Source organism: Lipophrys pholis (genome assembly GCF_963383615.2).
Source record: "Lipophrys pholis genome assembly, chromosome: 10".
NCBI classification, from domain to species: domain Eukaryota; kingdom Metazoa; phylum Chordata; class Actinopteri; order Blenniiformes; family Blenniidae; genus Lipophrys; species Lipophrys pholis.
In genome coordinates, this window is record NC_137640.1 from 27489244 (window position 1) to 27511425 (window position 22182).

At 43.1% G+C, this 22182-nt stretch overlaps 1 protein-coding gene across 1 annotated transcript in view; it reads right to left on the reverse strand.

Annotated features, from left to right (window-relative positions):
- Positions 1–22182, reverse strand: part of tmem131 (transmembrane protein 131) — a 35788-nt gene that overhangs the window by 1596 nt on the left and 12010 nt on the right. The window contains exons 6-40 of the mRNA XM_080472889.1: positions 21262–21378; positions 21051–21173; positions 20879–20959; positions 20576–20726; positions 20314–20370; positions 20166–20227; positions 19973–20081; positions 19449–19557; positions 19193–19346; positions 18924–19094; positions 17582–17692; positions 17085–17219; positions 14115–14219; positions 13953–14039; positions 13654–13806; positions 13489–13564; positions 12023–12137; positions 11795–11933; positions 11107–11216; positions 10943–11015; positions 10651–10802; positions 10420–10562; positions 8672–8858; positions 5612–5797; positions 5360–5515; positions 4149–4588; positions 3882–4066; positions 3677–3807; positions 3484–3602; positions 3250–3408; positions 3011–3158; positions 2081–2196; positions 1913–1994; positions 1717–1820; positions 1468–1622 (exon numbers count right to left, since the gene is read on the reverse strand). Of these exons, the coding sequence (XP_080329015.1) occupies positions 1468–1622; positions 1717–1820; positions 1913–1994; positions 2081–2196; positions 3011–3158; positions 3250–3408; positions 3484–3602; positions 3677–3807; positions 3882–4066; positions 4149–4588; positions 5360–5515; positions 5612–5797; positions 8672–8858; positions 10420–10562; positions 10651–10802; positions 10943–11015; positions 11107–11216; positions 11795–11933; positions 12023–12137; positions 13489–13564; positions 13654–13806; positions 13953–14039; positions 14115–14219; positions 17085–17219; positions 17582–17692; positions 18924–19094; positions 19193–19346; positions 19449–19557; positions 19973–20081; positions 20166–20227; positions 20314–20370; positions 20576–20726; positions 20879–20959; positions 21051–21173; positions 21262–21378 (4701 nt within the window). The remainder of the gene's footprint in view (positions 1–1467; positions 1623–1716; positions 1821–1912; positions 1995–2080; positions 2197–3010; positions 3159–3249; positions 3409–3483; positions 3603–3676; positions 3808–3881; positions 4067–4148; positions 4589–5359; positions 5516–5611; positions 5798–8671; positions 8859–10419; positions 10563–10650; positions 10803–10942; positions 11016–11106; positions 11217–11794; positions 11934–12022; positions 12138–13488; positions 13565–13653; positions 13807–13952; positions 14040–14114; positions 14220–17084; positions 17220–17581; positions 17693–18923; positions 19095–19192; positions 19347–19448; positions 19558–19972; positions 20082–20165; positions 20228–20313; positions 20371–20575; positions 20727–20878; positions 20960–21050; positions 21174–21261; positions 21379–22182) is intronic.

The following is a 22182-nucleotide window of genomic DNA, read 5'->3' on the forward strand; positions in this document are numbered from 1 at the left end:
GTAATGAAACTACGCAGACGTGTGCAGAGAACAAAACACTATAAATGTGTAGAAAATGGAGAGAACCAGACATCCGCATGGACTGATGACACATTGGATGCTATCAGGGAGAGTCTCAACTATTAAACTACTGATCTGGACGATAGAAACTAGAATATGGACCGCGGGTCGTACCAATACGGGTCGGCCATGTTTGTTTACAAGTGAATAATCAGAAGGGAGGGGGAGAGATGTGCATGCTCAGTAAGAGCACTCGTAACCTCCATCAGTCTCTGCAGGAGGGAACAGTGACCATGAAAGAATCTTTCCACTTTGGGAGCCGGATTAAAAACTTTGCGGATACAGTGGATCCACACACTGGTGCCGTGTAAACGGAACCCCCAAAAGTGAAGAAAGTTTTGCGGATACACTCGAATTCGTTGTCGAGTAAACGGGGCCTAATAAGCTCTGACCTGAGAACTAGTTGATTTTTTTCAAGTGACAGAAGTTTGTAGTTAAATGTGAAAAGAATAAAGTAAAACCAACTCTGCCACCATGTGCATCAGTTTGTGGAGGATCTTCTCCTACAAAGTCAAAGTTTGGGTGTCGAGTCAATGTGAACAGACCTGGTTCTGGTCACTTTGGTCGATCCTTTAGTGTTCATGTAAATCTGATTAACTCTTTGTGTTTTAGCCGTGATGTGTTGATTACTATAACTCTAATTCTAATTATGTGTTTGTTTGTTTTCTTCTCTGGAGGCTCCCCACCATCAACAATGGTGTGATGACGGTGTGTTGATGGTGGGGTAGGATGACGGTGAGTTGATGGTTGGGTAGGATGACAGTGGGTGGATGGTGGGGTAGGATGACGGTGGGTGGATGGTGGAATAGGATGACGGTGTGTTGATGGTGGGGTAGGATGACGGTGTGTTGATGGTGGAATAGGATGACGGTGGGTGGATGGTGGAATAGGATGACGGTGTGTTGATGGTGGGGTAGGATGACGGTGGGTGGATGGTGGAATAGGATGACGGTGTGTTGATGGTGGGGTAGGATGACGGTGGGTGGATGGTGGAATAGGATGACGGTGTGTTGATGGTGGGGTAGGATGACGGTGGGTGGATGGTGGAGTAGGATGACGGTCTGTTGACGGTGAGTTGATGGTGTAGTAGGATGACGGTGTGTTGATGGTAGGGTAGGTTGACGGTGAGTTGATTGTGGGGTAGGATGACGGTGTGTTGATGGTAGGGTAGGTTGACGGTGAGTTGATTGTGGGGTAGGATGACGGTGTGTTGATGGTAGGGTAGGTTGACGGTGAGTTGATTGTGGGGTAGGATGACGGTGTGTTGATGGTAGGGTAGGTTGATGGTGAGTTGATTGTGGGGTAGGATGACCGTGTGTTGATGGTAGGGTAGGTTGACAGTGAGTTGATTGTGGGGTAGGTTGACGGTGTGTTGATGGTGGGGTATAATGACGGTGTGGGTCTTACTGCAGTGGGGGCGGTAGGCGAGCCGGAGCTGCTGGGCCAGGAGTGCAGGGGGTCACTGCTCGGTATTTCCCAGATGGAGGGCGGAGGAACGGCGGTGTACTCGGACCAGCTCTGCTGAGGCTCCGATGTCTTTGGCTGATTCATTCCACTGAAAACTGAATCGAGATGCATCGTTTAGCTCGAGGACACAAAACGAGAAAACCGCTGAACCAGTTGTTCTGCATTTCGTTGGCGTCCGTGATGAATTACCTCCCGTCAGGTTGAAGGAGTTGTTTGGCCCGAACGTGGAGAAGGAGTTGACAGCGTGGTAGCTCGGACTACTGGCTGTGTCCAGTGGACTCCACAGTCCAGAGCTGAGACAAACAAACCCATGTTGGGATTAAAAGCAGGGATTAGTAAACTGTCGTCCGCTGTGTAGATGAGAATCGTTATTTTCCTACATTACCTGTCAGAGCTGTCACTTTCCACTGAAGTCATGTGTGCCAAACTCTTTCCTTGGCTGTCAGTTTTACCAGGACCGGAGCCTCCTGAGGAGAAAACAAACAACTATAATTATAGTCATCCTGTCAATAAAACACGGTGATAAAGCTGCTCATGCTTGCTGCATATTTACCCGGGCTTTTGTCATAACCAGCAGCGACTGCAGCGAAGGTGGGATTTCCATTTTTCCCGGGGAGCGGAGAAGGTGAGGGAAGCTTGTTGCCAGGAGCTTTCTTCTGGATTCCCTCGCTGAAGAAAAAACGGAAAAAAAAAACGTTGACCGAGCACAAAGGCAGAATTCCTCAGAGTTGAAACCTGCTTCACCTGATGAATATCAAATAAACTAGACTGAATTAGGATAATGACAGTATTGACTAGTGAAAGTCCCAGGACAGAGCCAAGAGTCACCAGGTGTCACGCAAAACCTTTGAGCAATCCTTTCTACTTCGTCAAGTCTGACTTTGTGAAATAATTTACTTCAATGCGTTAAAGAAGTACAACAAGTTTCCCCTCCGAAAAGTTTCTCTTTAACCCTAATTACATAAAAAGTAATATCTGCTCCTCTGTTTCTTTGATTATTTAAATATCAAGAGCTTCATGTACAAAACATGAACACTGAACTAAAAACGACGCATCGATAAAGACAGCAATATCGGGCCTAGAATAGCACTGTGAGGAACTCCATGATTTACAACTATTGGTAATACTTAGCTGGACAAATGGAGAATCTTAAGACAGTTTACTTGAAGGTATTTATTAATTACTACTTGTTTGATTGTTTATAGGCACAGTTAGTTTGGATAGTAAAATAAGAGCATGTGACATAAAGAGCCAGGTTCAGTACAAGAAAGAAAATACTTCAGGATGTTGAGCGGCTGTCTAGTTTATGAATGAAGTTTTAAAATAGTTTTTAGTTTTGATGTTTCCTGGTTCATCACAACCGTGGGACGTTTTGCACACATGCACAACGATATGTAGAAATGAGGGCTGTTTGTGTATTACTGGGGATTTCTAGCAACCTTTTGCAGAGCAAGTGGCCGGACCATCAGGTGTGGTAGAATACCTGCTACTGTTCACCACGCTGCTGTAAGTCCCTCGGGTCAGTAGACTGGGGGAGGTGGGCGGGGGGGAGCAGGTCCCGGCTGAGACCGATCTCTTCAGGAAGGGATCTGCGTTCATGGTCTGGATGGAGATCTGCTGCAGACTGTCGGCTGAGTGTTTGTGAGGAACGGGAGAGAAAGCGAATCTCGTTAGACGGTTGACGCCACAGAGGGACGCCACAGTTTCAGCGCTTCAACTCACGGATACTGTTCTTGGACAAGGGGATGTCCCACTCTGGAGACGCAAACTCCTTCTCGCCCTCGGAGCTGCTGCTGTGGCCGAGCTCCGGCACAGAGCCGCTGCCCGGCAGCAGCTTGACAAAGAGAGCGGGGCGGCCCTCCTCCTGCTTCCCGTCTACAGCTGAAACAAATCAACACTCGTCACACACATCATCTGACGACACCATGAAAAGTGATGACGCTGACGGAGACGTACGTCTCTGCTTCTGAAGCGGTCGGGTCTTTGGGATGCTGACGAGTGTGTGCAGAGCTTTGGGCGTGAAGCTCTTGCGTTGTTTATTCTCCAGTGGTGTTACATACGGCAGCTCCAGGGAACTGGGAACAATAAAAGATTGTCAAACACAGAACGGACAAAGAAGCTCAAGTTTAAAAAGCAGATTCTTTAAAACCTGGATTTTTCTGCTGGGATCTCTTTCTTTGTGGGCGCTTGTTTCTTAGGTTTGGGTTTGATGAGGAAATTTGACGCTTCTTCTTTGACCTTTCCGCTGGTCACTGTCCTTCCTTTCTTTTTAACTGGTTCCTGGAAGGAGTGAGGGATGGCTTTAGGAGATGCAGAAAGAGAGTCGTGAACTGGACAATATAAGTTCTGTTTACCTCTTTGATGTTTGTTTCCACATCTGGATTGGAGGTCTCTGTGGTGGTGGAGGAGCTGTCATCGTTGTCACCCAGGTGGTCTCTGAGCTCGTCTCCTTGAGTCTTAACTGTTAACTTTTTCTCTTTTTCTTCCTTCTTTCTCTGGGCTTTTGTTTTGCCCCGCAGCTTCCCTTTGGATTCCAACACTGCAAGCGATACCAAACACAGTCAAGAACTCTCCACGGCCCTCTCCTACACCCTCTATGCAGATGAAATCTGTGTTGGTACCTTTGTTTTGTGCGGACTGAGCGCTCGGCTCCTGCACAGTTTCCGTGCCGAGCGATTCTGGACGGTCGAGGTCGTTGTCCATGGCGCCTATCAAGCTGGCATATTCGGCATCCTCAGAGCACAGGCCTCTGTGGGGCGCCGACGACCCCGCTAAAGTCGGACCCTGGAGGTCCAGCTGTTTGTTGTTCCGAGCTTTTCGGTTGGTCAACTGGCAGGTGCTTGAGAGGCCGTCCGAGCCTGAGTTTGAACTTCCTTTGGTCGGCGGCGAGGAAGTTGCTTGCATAGATGCGCGGCCAAAGCCGATCCGGGACCTCTTGTCGTGGCTATCGGAGTCTGACAAGGTGCGGCCGTTTCCCTGTCGCCCGCCACCACGTGCCGTTCCGTTGCTGGACGTGTACAAGCCTCTGGAGCTCTGCTGCGAGTCGCCGTAGTCGTTCAACCTGAGCGTCAACAGAGAAGTCGGCTCCGTTACACCAAACCTGAACAGGATTTGTAACAGTAATCTAAGCAGACCCAACTTTGTTGAAGTGAGGGTTTAATTTTGCAACTGAATTACGGAAGCATTCAATTCACCATCTTTTTATTTCTTCTTGTACAGGTTAAATATATCAGTATTTGTTTCTATCACAGCTAAAACCAGTACGGACGGAGGACATCAAGGACCTCGGTAGCAAACATTGTTTTTATAGTTTTCTTTCTTTATCAAACTTTCTGGCTCAAAGTTTACAGCGGTATTCAATGCACAGGAATGCAAAGCTGCAGGACAGTAGTCAATATAGGCAAGGTCAGAGAAATCCTGCGTCTTCAATCCAAAACATCTTAAATGCAGAGTGAACAGATGAATACACACCAACACATGCACATGTTTTTGAGTCAGTGGAGCAGCCGGGACTGAAAACCGTCCGTACCAACAGGAAGACAATCACAAGCAGATCTTCCCCATGAGTGCACCGAGAAAGAAACCAACAGCCAATCCCTTCAATTTGGACTCCACTAAAGTTTATGTGACCCACAAATATGAGAAAAACTCAAAGTGAAGAGTCAACAAAGCTCTCTGCATGACTTGTTACTCATAACCTGCAGCACAGATGGCGGCGACGATGACTAAGTATTGACTGTAAAGGGAAGCTCCTGCTGCACGAGTCACAATTACTGTTTAAATATTAATGTGAGGTTTTATTGCGGCTGTGTACGTCTGTTTGGCCACTTACTTGGAATCACTGTGAATTTGCCCGATGTCCCTGAGATTAAAGGGTCTCCCAGTCTCCAACGTTGAATTAGATTCCACAGAAACTCTCCTCTTGAAAGGCTCCCATATACTCTGAGCCTCCAGGTAGGCTGTGGCAATCACCAACAGAAACATGGAACTGCAGGAGAAACACAAAATCAGTTGCGAACCCCTTGCCAAAGTGAGAACTTGCTGCACATGGGCTGTGGCGGAGGACGTGCAGAGCACTACTCACCACATGATGAGAGACACTATGATGTAGAGCTCCAGCTCCCAGCTCGGCCTGGGCAGGATCTCTGCACACGTGGCCAACATGTGGTAGGGCAGGGAGGCGTTCAGGACGAACACGAACTCAGAGCCCCCGCATGTCACCAGCTTCAGCTCCCGGATCACTCGAGACGAGGTGAAGTCGGGTGTAAACCTGGAGGCAGACAAGAAACGCATTCGTTCATGTGGAGCCGAAGGACGACGCTGCCGCAGTATCTGGGAGCCGCGGCGCTTTGCCGGCAGTCTCCGTGCTGTTTTGATGCATCACAATACATGTTTAGTTTAACAAAAAGACAAGGTGTGGTTGTTTTCAACGGGGCTTTGTCTGGTATGAAGACTGATTGATTGTATAATTACTATTTATTAAACTCCTCTTCCTGATTTCTGCGGGCATGTATAAAAACCTCCAAATATATTTTGATATTACAAAGTAAGAGACACACTTGTTTAAGGCTTTCATAAAAAACTGGACCTGTTAGAATGTGATGGTGCCAAACCATGAAAATTAATGTCGGTTCATTCTTTTCTGATGTGTCAAGTTCTTGGGTGTGTCCACCGTGCAGACTGGCTAAACAAAACAAAGCTGTCACAAGCCGTTCCCGATGCTCCCTGCACCTTAATCTGCACCTGAGATGTAGTGACGGTAGAATTGATGCAGACGCTCAAGTTAGAAAATCTGAGAAGGTAACGTGGCGGCAGGCTTGCAACAGCAAATTAAGTTCCACAGCCTTTTATCAAAGATTTCATTACAATTCACCGGCGTTGCTTCTGTGTGGCGACAGCCCGCATCATCAAACCAATACCTGGTGAATGAGCTGGAGGTCCCGCCCACTTCCTCAAACTAGGCAGTCATTGGCTGAGTGAGTAAGTAAAGTAAACGTGGCATTCCTAAATCACACCTCCTTCATGTCAGGAGACAAAACGACACCTGAATCACCTCCCCGCGCTCCGTGGCCCACTCCAAGCTGGCATGCTGTAATTTTCCACTCGCATGCAGCCTTTCAATACGAGCTGCCAGCTGTTGACAACAGGTGAGCTCATCCAAGGCAGATGCTGCATCAGTGCCGCCGGGTGTGGCTCTGCGCCTGTGATTGTTTGTCTGGGGACATTTACACAAACGTTCTCTGGGCTACTCGCCGCCGGTTCTGAAATCGAGCTGGATTGTGCTGAGAAGTTTTTCACATGATAACTTGGTAAGAAAAGCACAAGTGTAACAGCAATTATTACTGAATCATTAGTCATTTAATCAGTGAATTATTTAAGCTGGAAGCTTTTATTCGAGCCTGACGTTGTTTTAGGTGTGCTCACAATTCCAATCATAGCTTTTTACATCAGTATCATTCCACACAGAAACTTCCAGAGACTGTATGCGTTCAATGATGACAATCAATAGAATCAAACAAGAAATATACCTGCTGGATTTGGGTTTCGCGCGCCGCTTTTGCCCAAACTTCCTTGTGAGCATTGAGACGTTGAATGTGCTGCTTTGTTTTACATTCCCCTTGTTAATTACACAACAATATAAATGATTGATTAGTGTCACCCTCTATCGTGAAACTGGTTAATAATTCTGAATTTCTTTGCCCTCTACTCATGGCGCTTAAACCACTACAGTGTGCAACAGCTGAGCAAATGCTGAGCTTTTCAAGTACGACCAGTACCATCAATCTGCGCGTACAGGAGCTTTAGAAATATCCACACAGATACATCAAGATAAAGGAAAGAATTATTTTAAATATGCATGTCTTGCTTTATTTTTTTCTTTTTTTTTTTTTTAACTATTCTTTTCTTATAAATTTAATTTTTTAAAAAGAGAACTCTGCAGTTTGAAAATCAATGCTCTACAAAATACATCCATTATGTTGCAGCAACTACTATAATATGTTTGCATAAAAGTTTGTTCAGAGAGCCACTTTGGTCCCAAAGAAACAAATGCATACATGCACAGCTTCATAAACGGTGTACACAGCGATCCTGGCTTAAATACTTTCAGAGGAGAGCGGATTTCCTTTGTCCTGTTGTTACCTTAAGACAGCGGTGAAGCTCATATGTTTTGGTATCATTGCTCACAAAGCGACAGAGTGTCTTTACAGAGCCCTGCGGGACAGAAATGTTTCACATACCAAGGTTTTACTTGGGCTTCCAGCCCACATAACATGAGCCTCTCCCAATAAAACAAGACTCTTCTACATTCACTCGGCTGAGGCTTTCAAACGAATTCGCAGAGCTACTTCTATTAATCTTGTTTCACCAAGTTTACACAAGCTGTCAACAAAACAGCCATGTAACAAGTTGCCATTGTTGGCCTGCATATAAACGGTAGAACGTCTGTAAAGCTCTGCAACAGTGAACAATCGGGTTACGTTCTCCCTTCGTGAGCTCCTCAATCCTGTGTATTCAAATCGACCCCCACAGTCATGACAACACGCTTCCTCTACAAGACAAGAGCAGCAGCAGAATTTATGTCATCTCAACAACCATCCAGCGACTTTTGAGTAAAACTTGAATGATTGAAGAAAACTTGACCTAAACCTTTACTAGTACTAGTCTGCAGTGGTGATTAAAACTTTCAGATCAGAGTGAAAACAGGACCGAGGAGCAGAAGCTGCAGAGACAGAGAGCTGATTCATCTTCTCACTGAAGGCTTCCTCAGTCAGAAGTATTAATAGATGACACGCACGCGCGCGCACGCACACACACACACACACACACACACACACACACACACACACACACACACACACACACACACACACACACACACACACACACACACACACACACACACACACACACACACACACACACACACACACACACACACACACACACACACACACACACACACACACACACACACACACACACACACACACACACACACACACACACACACACACACACACACACACACACACACACACACACACACACACACACACACACACACACACACACACACACACACACACACACACACACACACACACACACACACACACACACACACACACACAGGTTTGCTTACAGTATGATGAGGTCTTTCGAAGTGTTTGGCTTAAGTGCAAATTCTTGACAGTTGAGAACTTTGAATCCATATCCTTCACACGGTTGCCCGTTGATTTCTGCAGACTTGATGGTGATAGGAAGCAGCCCTGTGTTCTCCACTCTGAAGGTCCTTCTCAGGGTGAAGTTTGGGTCTTTCACTTTTGTTTCTGAAAGACGTGAAACAATAGCTCTTCTTTAAAAAACTCCACTGACAGTTTTGGCGGCAGACAATGAAGTGAAGACATGCATATAAGCAAGTAAATACAAATATTGAAATTAATCCTGTATGAGATCATTTCACTTTTTATTTTGACTTGGTTATATGTGTCAACATAATGGTTAAATAATCAGTCAGTTATATTACTCTCACTTTATGTGTATAGAAGTATCAGTGGCGGGGCGTCGGGGCCTGCAAGGCCCTCTCTGAAGGCCTAAGAAAAAGATCTGAATCACAGACTGATGTTGATTATATCTTGTCCATGAATACTTATTAAATAATTTCAAACTGTCTGTACGGTTCTTCTCGTGGTTTCTCCACCGGTTGCGCTGCTTCCAGACATGTCCTTCCATATTAAAGCTTTTAACCAATCACATTTCAGCCATCACCTGTTGCTGGGTAAAGAAATCTGCCTGAGGCCTTCAGATTCAATTCAGCAGGCGCCTGCAGTGTAAAACAAACTTGGATTTTTTTCATTCATAAAGGTATTTATTCTGGCTACACGAGTATCTATCTGTAATGCAAAGGCTTTTCATACAGCATTTCTGCATGGTAACATGGTTTTTGTAGCCATACAAAAGTTATTGAGGGGTGGATTTAGTCAGACCAGCACTGGTGAAGGCCTAGGTCTGAAATGCACGGCCTGCCACTGAGAAGTATATACTGATTTTTAATATATTATAGAATTAATTGAGACTACACATTTTTTAAGATACTAATCAGTGTAAAAAAAAAAAAGTGTGGATGTATCAGGAGAACTTTAAACCAGGATATGAAACTATCAAAATTCAGACGCAAACCCTTTTAGGATGCATTTATTTAAAAGATCACTAACAAATTAAACAACTGATCTGCAGAAATATCTTTAGGGAAAGGTGTACTCATGATACATGAACCTCTGAAAGGAGGAGAAGCGTCGACAATAAAATACAAAGGGAGTTGCCCGTGTCTTGATTCAATTGTCTTGCCAGGTTAGTTTGCAAGGTTAAAGAGTGTTTACCAAACAATAATTTGTATCACAAAAAACTGCATGTCCTGGAGAGAAATGGCCTCACGTCAGCAATATTCTACAAATATGTGACCAGCTTCCACTTTTCACATGCTTCTTGTTGTTACTTTTCATGAATCCAAAGTGACATTGTCACAAATTAGTTGGAGGGTTGCTCTCTGTGAGAGCTCTGTTTCCTCCAATGAAGAGTAGCTATGTACCTCCATATGTAGAGGTTGGCGCTGGTTCTTTTCTCATGTGTGTGAGAGCTGGCTGGCTCAACCAACTCAATCACAAACAACCCCAATAGATAAACTAAACCCTTGTTTTAGCCAGATAATGCTTCAGGAGCATTGTAAACAACCTGTTCCCCTCTATGTTGGTTGGACCTGGTTTGCTGGTAGCTCCAGATATACAAGTTTGTTAACAGGCCTTGGAACAACAGACTGTATTCTAATGCAGGCAGAGCTTTTGAGTTGCTTGGATGAGACAAATTAAAATTGTGATCCATCTGCAGACTCACTCTCTGAGCAGTCCTTCAGAAGGGCCTCGGTCATTTTAAACCTCAGAGAGCTGCCTTGTCCAGGCGGCTTCCCGGCGACCTTCAGGCTCTCTGTGGTTCCTCGTCCATGAAGCACGATGGTGTCGATCACGGTGAGGTTATTTCTTCACAGGCAAAGAGCAGAGTTTCAGCACACAGATGCATATTCGAGGCAAGGATTGCGCTGTTGGAAGAGTGAAATGGTGGCGCTACCTGACAATAAGGAGGGAGGAGATGCTGTGGTTGCTGACAGGAGTGAACCGCACACTGAAGGACTTGACCTCTCCTGGCAGCAGGAGGAGGTTGTACACAAAAGGTCTGGTAGAACCTTCTGTGAAACCTGTGCTGGTCTTTAATAGAGTCGTCTGCCAAACAAAAGGAGGCTTTGTCAGACACAAACGGCGTTCACATCATGCTGCCTCAATCATGAGCAGGAGGACTGTAATTAGATTAGCACCAATTCTCTGAATTCCCCAACAACTGGGATTAATTGTGCTGCACTCACCTGATTCCTGTGAACCTGGAACTCCAGTGTGGTTGAGTCGATGTTGATGTTGGACAAATTTCCCGACGGCAACCTGAGAGACAAACGCAGGTAGAATTAGTGACTGGGTGAAGAAGGAAAGCTGAGCAATGAAATGAACATGATGACGTGTGCCGATTTCCCACCTGTCGGCCAGCTTTCCGGAAAAAACCGAGGGGTTAGGCAACAGTGCCAGCGGGAGAACCTGGACATAGACCGGGACGTCTGCTGGGTTCTGAAGGATTACTTCCTCATCCTGCAAACAAGCAGCATACAATGTTTATTTTATTTCTCTTTCTATATATAGTATGTAGTATATAGTATTTAGTAGTATGTATACTACTAAAATGGCAAAAAGTAATGATTTACAATTTTTCAACAAAATATTCATACTTTACATGAACAAAAAGAAACCGTAATGTAGATTTAATTTATTCAATGGGCTCATATATGATGGGCTCATAAAGTTATATTAATTAATTTTATTGCACTTTGTATTTTCTTTTAAAATGATGCATAAACAAAGTGATGTTTACTATCACAATTCAACCAAAAGCTGTGGTTTCCACAATGATAAGTGAGACTGGCTATGAGGTGTGATTTCCTATTTCCATGTTACATTAAATGCTGTGATTTCATATTGAAAGATGTCTGAAGATTGTTATTTTTGCAAAATTGTTGGTTTTGCTGTAACAGCACTATCCGCACCACGTTGACTGCAGTACCAATCTGACTTCAACGTGTACACAGTTCAGATACTTAACACTTTCATCAAAGTTGAAACTGTATGTGGCGACTTTAAGGCAGAGAAATAGACAAGTGCTTCCTACTCACAGAGGAGCCGTTAGTGTTGGTTAGAGGAAATGTGATTCGCTGGGAAGAGTTGACCAACGAAGGCCACATCAAATGTGCCGTTACTTGAGCTTGCACATTTTTCTGAAGGTCTGTGTTGACTTCAAAGACGGCTTCAATCCTTCAGTGAGAGAGAGAGAGAGAGAATCTTGTCACGTCCCGTAGGAACTCAGCCAAACAAACAATTCAATGAATTTCTGAGGTGCTCACTTGTGTCCTGAGATATGATTCAGCTCTTTCCATCGCCTGAGGAGTTTTTGGTGAAGGTCGACGTCAGCATCCCAGATATCCTCCTGTAACGCCAGTCCATGAGGTTTGGACTCAGCTGGAGATCACAAAGGTGCATATTTAATGCAATAATTCAGACATCCAGACCCCATTCGGACAGGACTAATGGTACAAAGAATGGTAAAGAGTGATGTATTTACTGTGCTGCGCCATGACTTAACTTGTTAACTGCTTGTGATCATAATGGGAAAATGACCTGAAATAGTCTGTAGTAGACCAGGTGTGTCAAGGTCAGTGGCATTAACTCTGAAAAAATAAACTTTTTACTGTCAGACATGAAATAGTTCATGTTTCCCAGTAATAACACTCTTTCCGGGGTGGCAGAAAATGACCTAACAGATGGCAGTTTGTCTTAAACTCATCTCAGGGTTTCAACAAATATATAATGTTGTCGCTTTCTGATGAACTCGCTTCGAAACTGAATTGGCAATATTCTACTGACAAAGGGTCAGCTTTCCCCTTTACGTGTTATCAAAAGTGTGTAATCAAGAATAATTGCTGCAGTTCTTTATTCTGTAATAGTAATTATTATAATTCCCTGGTCCAGAGTCTGGGGTCAATTTTACCACCACTGCACCTTAAGAATGCATCTATCCGCAGGACTGCGACATGAGCAAGTTTAAAAATACATGAACAAGTCTACAGCAACAAAATGGTGGTCTGCAACACGGTGTATGTACATGTGTAAAATGGAAACCACAGGCCCATTAGTTATACAATTAAACTTTGATATTGTGTTCATGGAAAACATGAAAGGCAATTTATCTGGCCTGCAGCCAGGACAGAGGTTTAAAAAAAGCCCAACCAACACGAGGTCACATGATCAGAGCGTCTTTGACATGTTTACATTTACTCTTGTTGACATTGACCCGCTGCTCCACATTATGAAGAGCTCACGTCTGAATCTGTGGTTAAAATGTCAAATAACTTTAATGAAAGTGTAGTGAAACGTTGGGCACTTCATCAGATCATTGTTAACCAAGAGGGAACATCTTTACAAAATCGGAATAACTTTAAAGTGTTTTGTAAGGAACGTCAACTAGAGTGAGGTGGCTGACTGTCGGATGCACCTACAGCTGTAATCACATCCAGACGTCTGGTTACATCTTACTGGCGATTGCTCTGAACTCATCTCAAAAACAAGGCAAGATAAAATATAACTGGCATCTGATTCTGAGGATTTAATTTAGATTAGAGCAGCGAATGGTAGCACCAGTGATCATTCCTCTATTGGGGGTGAAAATGAACCAGGTATACAATATTCTGTGTAATATGTGATGCAGAATGTATAGAGATAAATCGGGTCCGAATGGGGTTTCAGTCGGGTGAAACTTGAATGTTACATGAGCACAAACTAAAACTAAGCAAACCAAAACAAAAACACTTACATTTAAGCACAAATGGCAGGCCCACATAACAGTGATCACCACACTGCAAGCCGGCGTCAAAATAAATATTTGCCACCTGGAAAACATGGAGAAATGAAAATAAGTTTGTGTCTCTCAGAACAAATGTTACTTTTTGTTCTCCTCCTCCTCCTGGGGATTTCCTACTTTTGATTTACGTCGAGGTTCCAGCTCGTCCTTGTTGTTGCGGAGCCGTTTGTAATAAAATCGGATATCTTCTGTCAGCGAGCGGATTTTCTGGAGCCTCACTTTCTGTGTGAAGGAGCTCTGGATGCTCAAACTTTGGTGAACGACCTTCCCCTGAGGGAAAAGAAAAAAACACAAAACATACAAAGTAATGAGATATAACACTTCAATGGTGTGACAGGAAGTTCCACTGAAACTGTATTTCCACTTCTGCAAGAAGACTCGGTGTGAAAGTTTGCTTCCGTTTTGAGGCTACTTACTGGAAAGGAAGGTGGCAATACGATGTGCTTGGGAGAGCTGTTTAATGTGCCCACGGCGATAAGAGCGTTCACTGGAATCGTTAATATCTGTAGGTTAGAGAGAAAACCAGATTAGATGTAAAGTGGTTTGTGAGTTCCTCTCTAAAACTGCACAATACCTACCTCATAATCTGTGGTGATATGTATAGCTCCGCCGTACATCCCCTCCAGTGCTTTGGCCACCAGTGTCACTCTGAATGCTGCATAGTAGCCCGACGCTAATATCACCTGCGGGCGCAACAATACAAACATGAGTGAAAACTGGCTTCACTCACGTTCAGAACAGAGAGGTCCCGGAGGCCAAGTGATGAACACTGTGAACATCTACTTTTAAATATTCGTCATCCATTCCACATGTGGAATAAAGTCCATGTGATCTCTGTGAGGGCCACAAACTCAATGCAACAAGGCTATAAGAGAAATATTCCTACTAACATACCAGTGAACTTAAATAGTTGGTTTCATGGTCAAACACATTTTAAATCATAAAAAAAAAAAAAAAAAAAAAGAAAAAACACCCAAGGTTTGTAATTCACTTTTTTTAATGCTAGTGTTCTCAAAACACACAGCTCCATTATCTAATCTGATGCAAGTCTGTATCATGCAAAGGCGCATTAAACGTAGCTTTAATGAAAGTCTATTAATTATTGTGTTTATGAAAGAAAGCCTTGACTTTATATTTTTAATCAGAACCTCAGGAAAAGCTAATGGAACTAATAATGTCCAAAGTGCCCAACATTTTTTAGATCTTTTCGAATTATTAATGTGTTTTCTGTAAAATGTCCATCTCTGCTGACGTCAATAAAACAATCAAGGTAATTATGAATCGTTACATGAAGTTCTACTACTACTTCTTCCCGTGGGCTCACTACCTGCAGGAAAGGTTCTTAATCGGTGCAATGTGACCTGGGTGACAGTGCTCAGACTGCCACCCCCGCGACCCGGAAACGGATAAGCGGGAGAAAATGGATGGATGGATGGATGGATGGATGGATGGATGGATGGATGGATGGATGGATGGATGGATGGATGGATGGATGGATGGATGGATGGATGGATGGATGGATGGATGGATGGATGGATGGATGGATGGATGGATGGATGGATGGATGGATGGATGGATGGATGGATGGATGGATGGATGGATGGATGGATAAATGAAGCTCCCAGTCTGTGACCTGCGTCAGTGGCCATAGAAGTGTTGCCTTTAGAGCTGAAACTATTGCAAAACAGCAGCATGAAGGAAAGCCATAGTAATAAAACACACGTATAACATCAAACCAGACCTCAGGTTCATTATGACGTTTCTAAGAAAAGTCTGCACATATTGTAACTGAGCTAAACGGAGCTTTCCAGCGAACGGGGGCAGGATCCTCACGTGAACCACAAACCATTAAATGCGCCGATCGGCCAAGCTTTAGTGAAGGCGCTTTTCCCCGTCCTCTTAACTTCTAAAGTCATTGCAGTAACTATCCACTGCAATTATTAACTTTTAAATTTACTCACAAACACACACTTGATCTCTTTTACTGAATTTTGCAACCTGGCTGTTTAGTTTGGTGGGAAATGGGTAATAAAGTGAAATGATGCTCAACCTCGTGTCAAATCCGTTTTTCAATGTTTGACGACAGCTTTTGTTGGGATGTTGAAAACTGCACCTGAGGTAGCACCAAGCAGGTTTGACATACCCGGGATTTCTCTCTGTTACCTGTTACCCAGACAGACACAATCCTGATAAGCGCTACTACAAAACAGGTTATCAACTCCTTAATTCAGCCAAGGGTTTCCGATTGGGATCACTGCTCATGCAAATACTAGGGGTGGAGTTTGTGGCGTCTGACCAATAGCAAACATAGAGAAACCCTGAAGAGCAGCTTATGTAATGGAGGAGAAGACAATTATTCACCAACAATATGAAGAATTCAAACACATCACCCAGGCTAAAAGCAAAACGGTTGCATTCCTTCCAAAGCCAGGAAGGAATGTTGGCAGAAGATTTGCCAACTCGGTTAATGTGTGACTTCGTAATTCATCAGACAACCGACAGCACTCTGATCACTCCATTTCAATTTATAGCAGTAAAGACATGTCGGGCAGAGCTTCCTCTGTGCTCTTCTTTTAGTTTAGTAGTTGTGCTTTCCCCAACTTCCTGTTTCTGCAGTTATGCCAGACCTGAGCATCAAGCGCATAGTTTCAGATCAACCCTCGAGGAGCTAAACAGACGAGGGAACAAGTCAAGAACATCCTTCAAAGCCTCAGTCACGAGGATTTATTTCATTATGTCAAAGGATTGCCTCTATCCATAAAAACTCTCTCTCCGAAGCCCTCGCTCACGAGTCGCACACCAATCAGGATCTTCTAAGAACGGGCAGGTCAGAGGTTCTATGCCTTTTCAAGCCTCCTTTTAGACAATGATTTATCTTCCAGAGAAATGCAGTGAGCAAGATAAATAACTATTGACTTAAGTAGTTATCTTTATGGCTTTCTGTGGAGAGACTCAAATATTGGAGACCTTTATTATGTTACACACAATACTTCATATTCATCATTGAACCCGGAAAAATACTAAAGGATGTCAGAGAATGCAAATCTGAAGGACTGTTTGAGAAATGCAAATATCTATGAATACAGAAGGCTTAACTGAAAACTATCTTTTACTGGTAGAATGTTCTGCTGTTAAGACTGAAGGAGATGTTTTGAAAAAACAAAACATCGAGTAGCATGACTTGACTGGTCCAACCAAGAAAAACAGTAAATTAAAATATCAAATCTGAACTTGCAACACAAGTAATGTCGTAGCGAATGCAATCGCAACACAGTGACACTCATCGTGGATGTCGAATTTTAAGAACTTTTCAGCCTCCAGCTGCCTCTGGCAAAGGGCCGTACAAACTAGAAGTTGGCAATGGCACAAGAAATTATCTTTAATTTGATGACACAAGCAAATAAACTGATCCGACTAATCAAATAAACCTTTCTGGACTGTCAACACTAAATGTTACATGAAATACCTTTGTAAAGCTACCATTAGCGCCAGCTCTGTATTTAGATATATGTCGACTGAGCTCAGATGAGATGCTGTGGTGATTTTACCGTTTTGTGATTGGAAGCAGACGTATTCTGCAGCTCTCGCTGGCGACTCAGGGCCACTGATGTGTTTCCTTTCTCTGTCTTTAGCAGCTCCATGGATAGACTGTCCCCAGTGACCAGCCAGGACTTAATCTCCAGCTGGACGACAGAAAAGACCAAAAGTGTATCGTTCCCAAAGGACAAGCACTCTTTGTGCCGATTGAACAATGTAGTAGTACAAGTCACACAATGTTCAGCCAGTTTATCAGCTACGGCTGTATAAGTAAATAAACCAGAATTTAAAAAAAAAAAAAACTTGGATTGCAATATTTTGATTAAGCTGTGCCCAAAATGCCTTAAAAAGCACAAGTCAGCACTGACAAAGGAGTAAACAACACCTTACACAACTAGCTGAGTTTAACAAAAGGAAAAACATTGGCAAGTGCTAAGGGACTTTCTTTTAAATCATTAAAGATCATGTCTTAAAAAATATCACATCAACAGCTCGTGTGCCTTCTTACCTCTATGGGGTTACTGTTGACCACTACAAATATGATATTGCTGGTGTCTGTTGCACTGCGGACACCGAAGTCTAGGAGGTATTCCTTCAGACTGGGAGGCAAGACCAGGGGCTGTAGACCACAGAAACCAGACTTTTCATCCAAACCTACCCAAAAACAGGCTTTTTTTTTTTTTTTTGTTGTTGAAATTCTTACATTGTTTGAGCTCCATCGTAAAACATACGAGTTTACACCTACTAAAAAGAAGCCTTAACAGGGCACCAATTAAAGTGATTACAACTCCGACCAGAGCAGAGATGTAACATCATTGGTAAAAAGTTTAAAACACAGCAGACATGGGAACTTTTACAGTAACATCAAAACCTGATACATAGAAGCACATTAAGTGTCAGACAGTTTGTTATTACATTACAAACAGCGGTTACATTTTATTAATCGACATGCAACATTTATTACTGTCAATACTATGTGACATCTAGCAAAAGAAAGTCTGCGTCATAAAATATGTTAATATATTCAACATGAATTGCATAAAATCCTGTAAAAATGTAACTTCTTCACTTTTGGAGATAGAAATGCTTTGAAATTGGGTCACTGATAAAAAAAATAGCTTCTTAAAAAGAATTTAAGTTCCTCAAAACATAACTTGTGAACTGCTCGTCTTAGATACTTGTTGTACAGTGCCAGACACTCAGTTCACCCACTATTGCATATCAGACAGTTGAAATTTAATCAGAAGAACAATATTCACTACTTTGTAGAGATTTTCCTTTTGTTTTTAAATTCTTTTGACTGAGTTTTGTCTTGATCAGAGCAGAACGTTATTAACCAGTGACGAATTCCACAGCGATTTAAATTGCAACGCTTTCACCTTGAAACAAGGGCTTTCCTTTTAAAAACCAAGACATGAGTAGTGTCACACATGCTGCTTTGTTTTGTTTTTTAAAATTTTAGTCCAGCAGACAAGTGATTTTCTTTAGCGAAATCTTCTTCAACCCTTCAATGTGGAAAGTTTTTTCTCTGAAAAGTACACAAACACAAAAAGCTGGCATAGCATGCTGTCATCTGAGGAACAACGGCTGACCTAAACTGATGTCAGATACTTTAAAGAGCTTTAGTAAGATAAGTCAAGCTTTGCTTTGATCAACAAGAAAATTTGAGGTGCGAACCACATATAATTAATGAAACAATTCTGCGGTGATAATCTGATAATTATCTGAGGATAAAAGAGGCGTGTTATTTTTGCGGTTTAACAGAAGTTTAATTGCAGCAGAAAGAACCCTAATGACACACTGCGAGTTGTGCTAAGCAGGAAAAATGTACAAGCGAACGGTTTCTGTACCTCCAAGAAGCCTGTGTATGCACGGACAGGCAGGTGAAACTTTGATGCGTTTGTGATGAGTAGGATGTTGCTGTCTATGTGAATGGATGGTCGGACGGGCCGGAAGAGGAGAGAGAAGATGTAGCGCGACTCATGGGGGGGTATGAGGATGGGGGCGCTGAAGTTCTGCACCTAAAACACAGAAATAAGAGTGATATCAGTCACTGCGTTTTCTGCGCTGGAGACTTGTTTGACGTGAACGACCTCTAGTAAAACTCAGGTTTGCTCACGTTGAACATTGTTTTGGCCTCTTCTGGCAGCGACACGTTGTGTATGCAGATGGCAAAGTGAAAGGCGTTTGTGAGGAAGATGGGCCGGTCTACCGGGTCCACGGGACTGTCCCTGATGTGAAACAGGGTTGCTGTGTGGTCAAAGCCCAGGTAGCTGTCACAAGAGGACAATATGCACATTAGTCAAACTCCAAATAGCCTCAGGCAAAAGCGCCCGTCCACAATAGTCTCAATGTACATCCATAAAACCACTCACCCTTCCAAGACCTCTGCCTGGTATGGGATTTCAAGCTTGGAATAAGTCTTCTCTTTTGCCTTTACTGTTATTTTACCAGAGAACTGATACTGTCGTCTTGCTTTAGAAGCTGCAACAGAAAAACAAGATGAAAAGATCTGATAAAAATAAAAAAGCGCTGCAAAAGGGCACAAGGCCCCACAAGAGGAAGTTGTGCAATAGTGAAACAGCAAGCATAGAGACCATCGCAGGATATAAACAGGCCCTACGTGGGCAAAGAGAGTCTAAAGTCTAAAAACTTTAAGCCTTTTTGCACAAAAATGTTGTCTTCGAAAACTATTAAAAAAAAGAAGAAATTGCTTCCATGTTCAACTTTACTTTCCAAATCAAAACTGCCCCTCTTAAGACACTTTATGGAAATTTGTGGAGAGCCACATCATATTCCAATGCTGGACAGAAATCATACCATTTAGGTCTCTCCATACGTTCCAGACTTTGCTCAATTTCCAAATATTATACCCCATGAGTTACAAAAACAAACTCACCATCAAAACTTATACTTGCAACTTTGGTATATCTGCTCTCTCCAGCTTTGAGTGTAACTGCTTTGAAGTCTATTGTTACTGCTTCATTTGATGGTGTTGTACGTACACTCTGAAAGAAATGGCACAAAACAAGTTATTATATGACGTGTGATGTGTAATGGGAGCATTTGAAAGGCCCAGGTACTGTACGTACTGTAATTGGAACGTCTTTCGCTCCAGAATTCAAAAGGTGCAGATTCAGCAGCTTTGGACGATCTGCAGGGAAGCCAGGAGAGACCATCAAAATAAGATCCAGAGGGATTACTTATCAAATAATGACAGCTTCTTTAAAAATTTGCTACCTTGTGATCGAAGAGTACCAAAGTCGAGCATCTCTGTGGACGAGTATATGCCAGGGGCTGTGGATGAGTGAAACGTGAGTATTGGAAAGGAGATCCACTGCAAGTGACACAATCATTTGAAAAAAAAAAAAAGAAATTATCAAATTATATTTAAAAAAATAAATAAATTGTATCAAGTCAACTGGACTTGGCCAAAAGTCAAAGTGCGGTTGACATGATGTCCTGCCTGGACAGTAAGACGGGTAAGGGTTTGACAGCACACCTGATGTGACCTCCACCTCCACTGGGAGGATGATGAACTGGTCCTCGTTGGGAGCGTTGGTTTTGATCCTGATGAAAGCCGTGTGGTTGTCGACGTCTCTCGATGAGAAGCTGGCTCTCATCACTCCCTTTGTTTCAAAGGGAGGAATCTCCTGGAGAGAGATGGCGGGTTAAAAGGTGGTGAACAGGAAGCCTACTCTAATACTTAAAGCGATTATTAGGTTTAATAATTCAATGTGTATACATCAAGTACAATAGGCCCATTTTAATAAGAAAAATACACGGGAAGAAAAGAGGAGCCTACCCATAACTTTCCAGTGCCTCCTTGTTGGCCTGTAGGCAGCTCGAGATGCAGATCCCCACCGCTCGAGTACATCTCCACAACCTAGATTCATAACAGGGACATGAAACACAAATTAACCTACAATAAACATGCAAAAGCAGCTGTCAAAGAGTGTGATTGACCCTCACATTACCTGCAGTGGTTCACTGAATGGATTATGGATGTTTATTAGAGGAGAGAAACTGCTGTTTACTGGGACTCGGGCCCCGATGAAGGGCCTCAGTCTGTATGGGTTTGGAATGCCAACCCCAAAAACCTCGACGGTAAGAAAAGTCATTTTACCGACACGTTGCTGACATTACAAAGTCAATTTACAGGTGTGTGTGTGTGGGGGAGCTCTGTACCTGGTACGTAAACACTCCATGATGTGATGTATTAATAAATAAAGTGTTTTCTACGTTCCCAACTACTCGTGCGAGAAACACAACGTCGAATGATGTGTTTCCTCCCGGAGGAATTATCTGTTGAACAAAAAGAATGAAAAAGGACACAACACATGTTAAATGTCATACAAACACTTCAAATGGCACAGATGTGGGAGGTTAGTTGCACTTCCTGACTTTCAAACGGTTGGGTTAATAACCTGAAAAGATCTTAATGCTTACATTCATCACCTGGCTCTAGGACACCTCTGCTGTGACAACACTGCAGCTCCATGACAGCTTCAACATTTTGGTGGCGACAGTGATCTGAACTGGTGATTGTTTATTCAAGTCTTTTTGCTGCATGTTCCACTAAAATGCTCCAGTAACTTTCACAACCCCATGAGCAGATTACAGCAGCAGGAGCTCTCAAAAAGCAAAGGAATATTTTGTTAATGCTTATAGGCACCATGGCTTTAAAAGTTGCATAAAGAGACAGAACAGAGGAGACTGTACTCTGTTTCTCCTGATCAGAAGCTCGTCAGATAGAAGGCAGTGGAGTAAGAGACCGGGTAGAATTTCTTTTTTTCTTTTCTTCTATGAATCCACTTCAGTGTGGAGAAAGTAATTTTTCCCTAATGGAGCATTAATAATAATGCTGAGAGGAGAAGAACTCAAACTCAGAGCAAGGAACTCTCCGCAAACAGGAAATGAGTAAACATAAAATGTAACTTGGGTTTTGAGCGAGAGAGAGCGAGAGAGAGAGAGCGAGAGAGAGAGAGAGAGAGAGAGAGAAACAAACAGCCACAATGTCACTGTACTTTTGCATAGCAATGATACTGCATCATTACACAAATGAAACGTATTCGTGTTTTAGTAGGCAAGTACAGTAACAATTCCTTA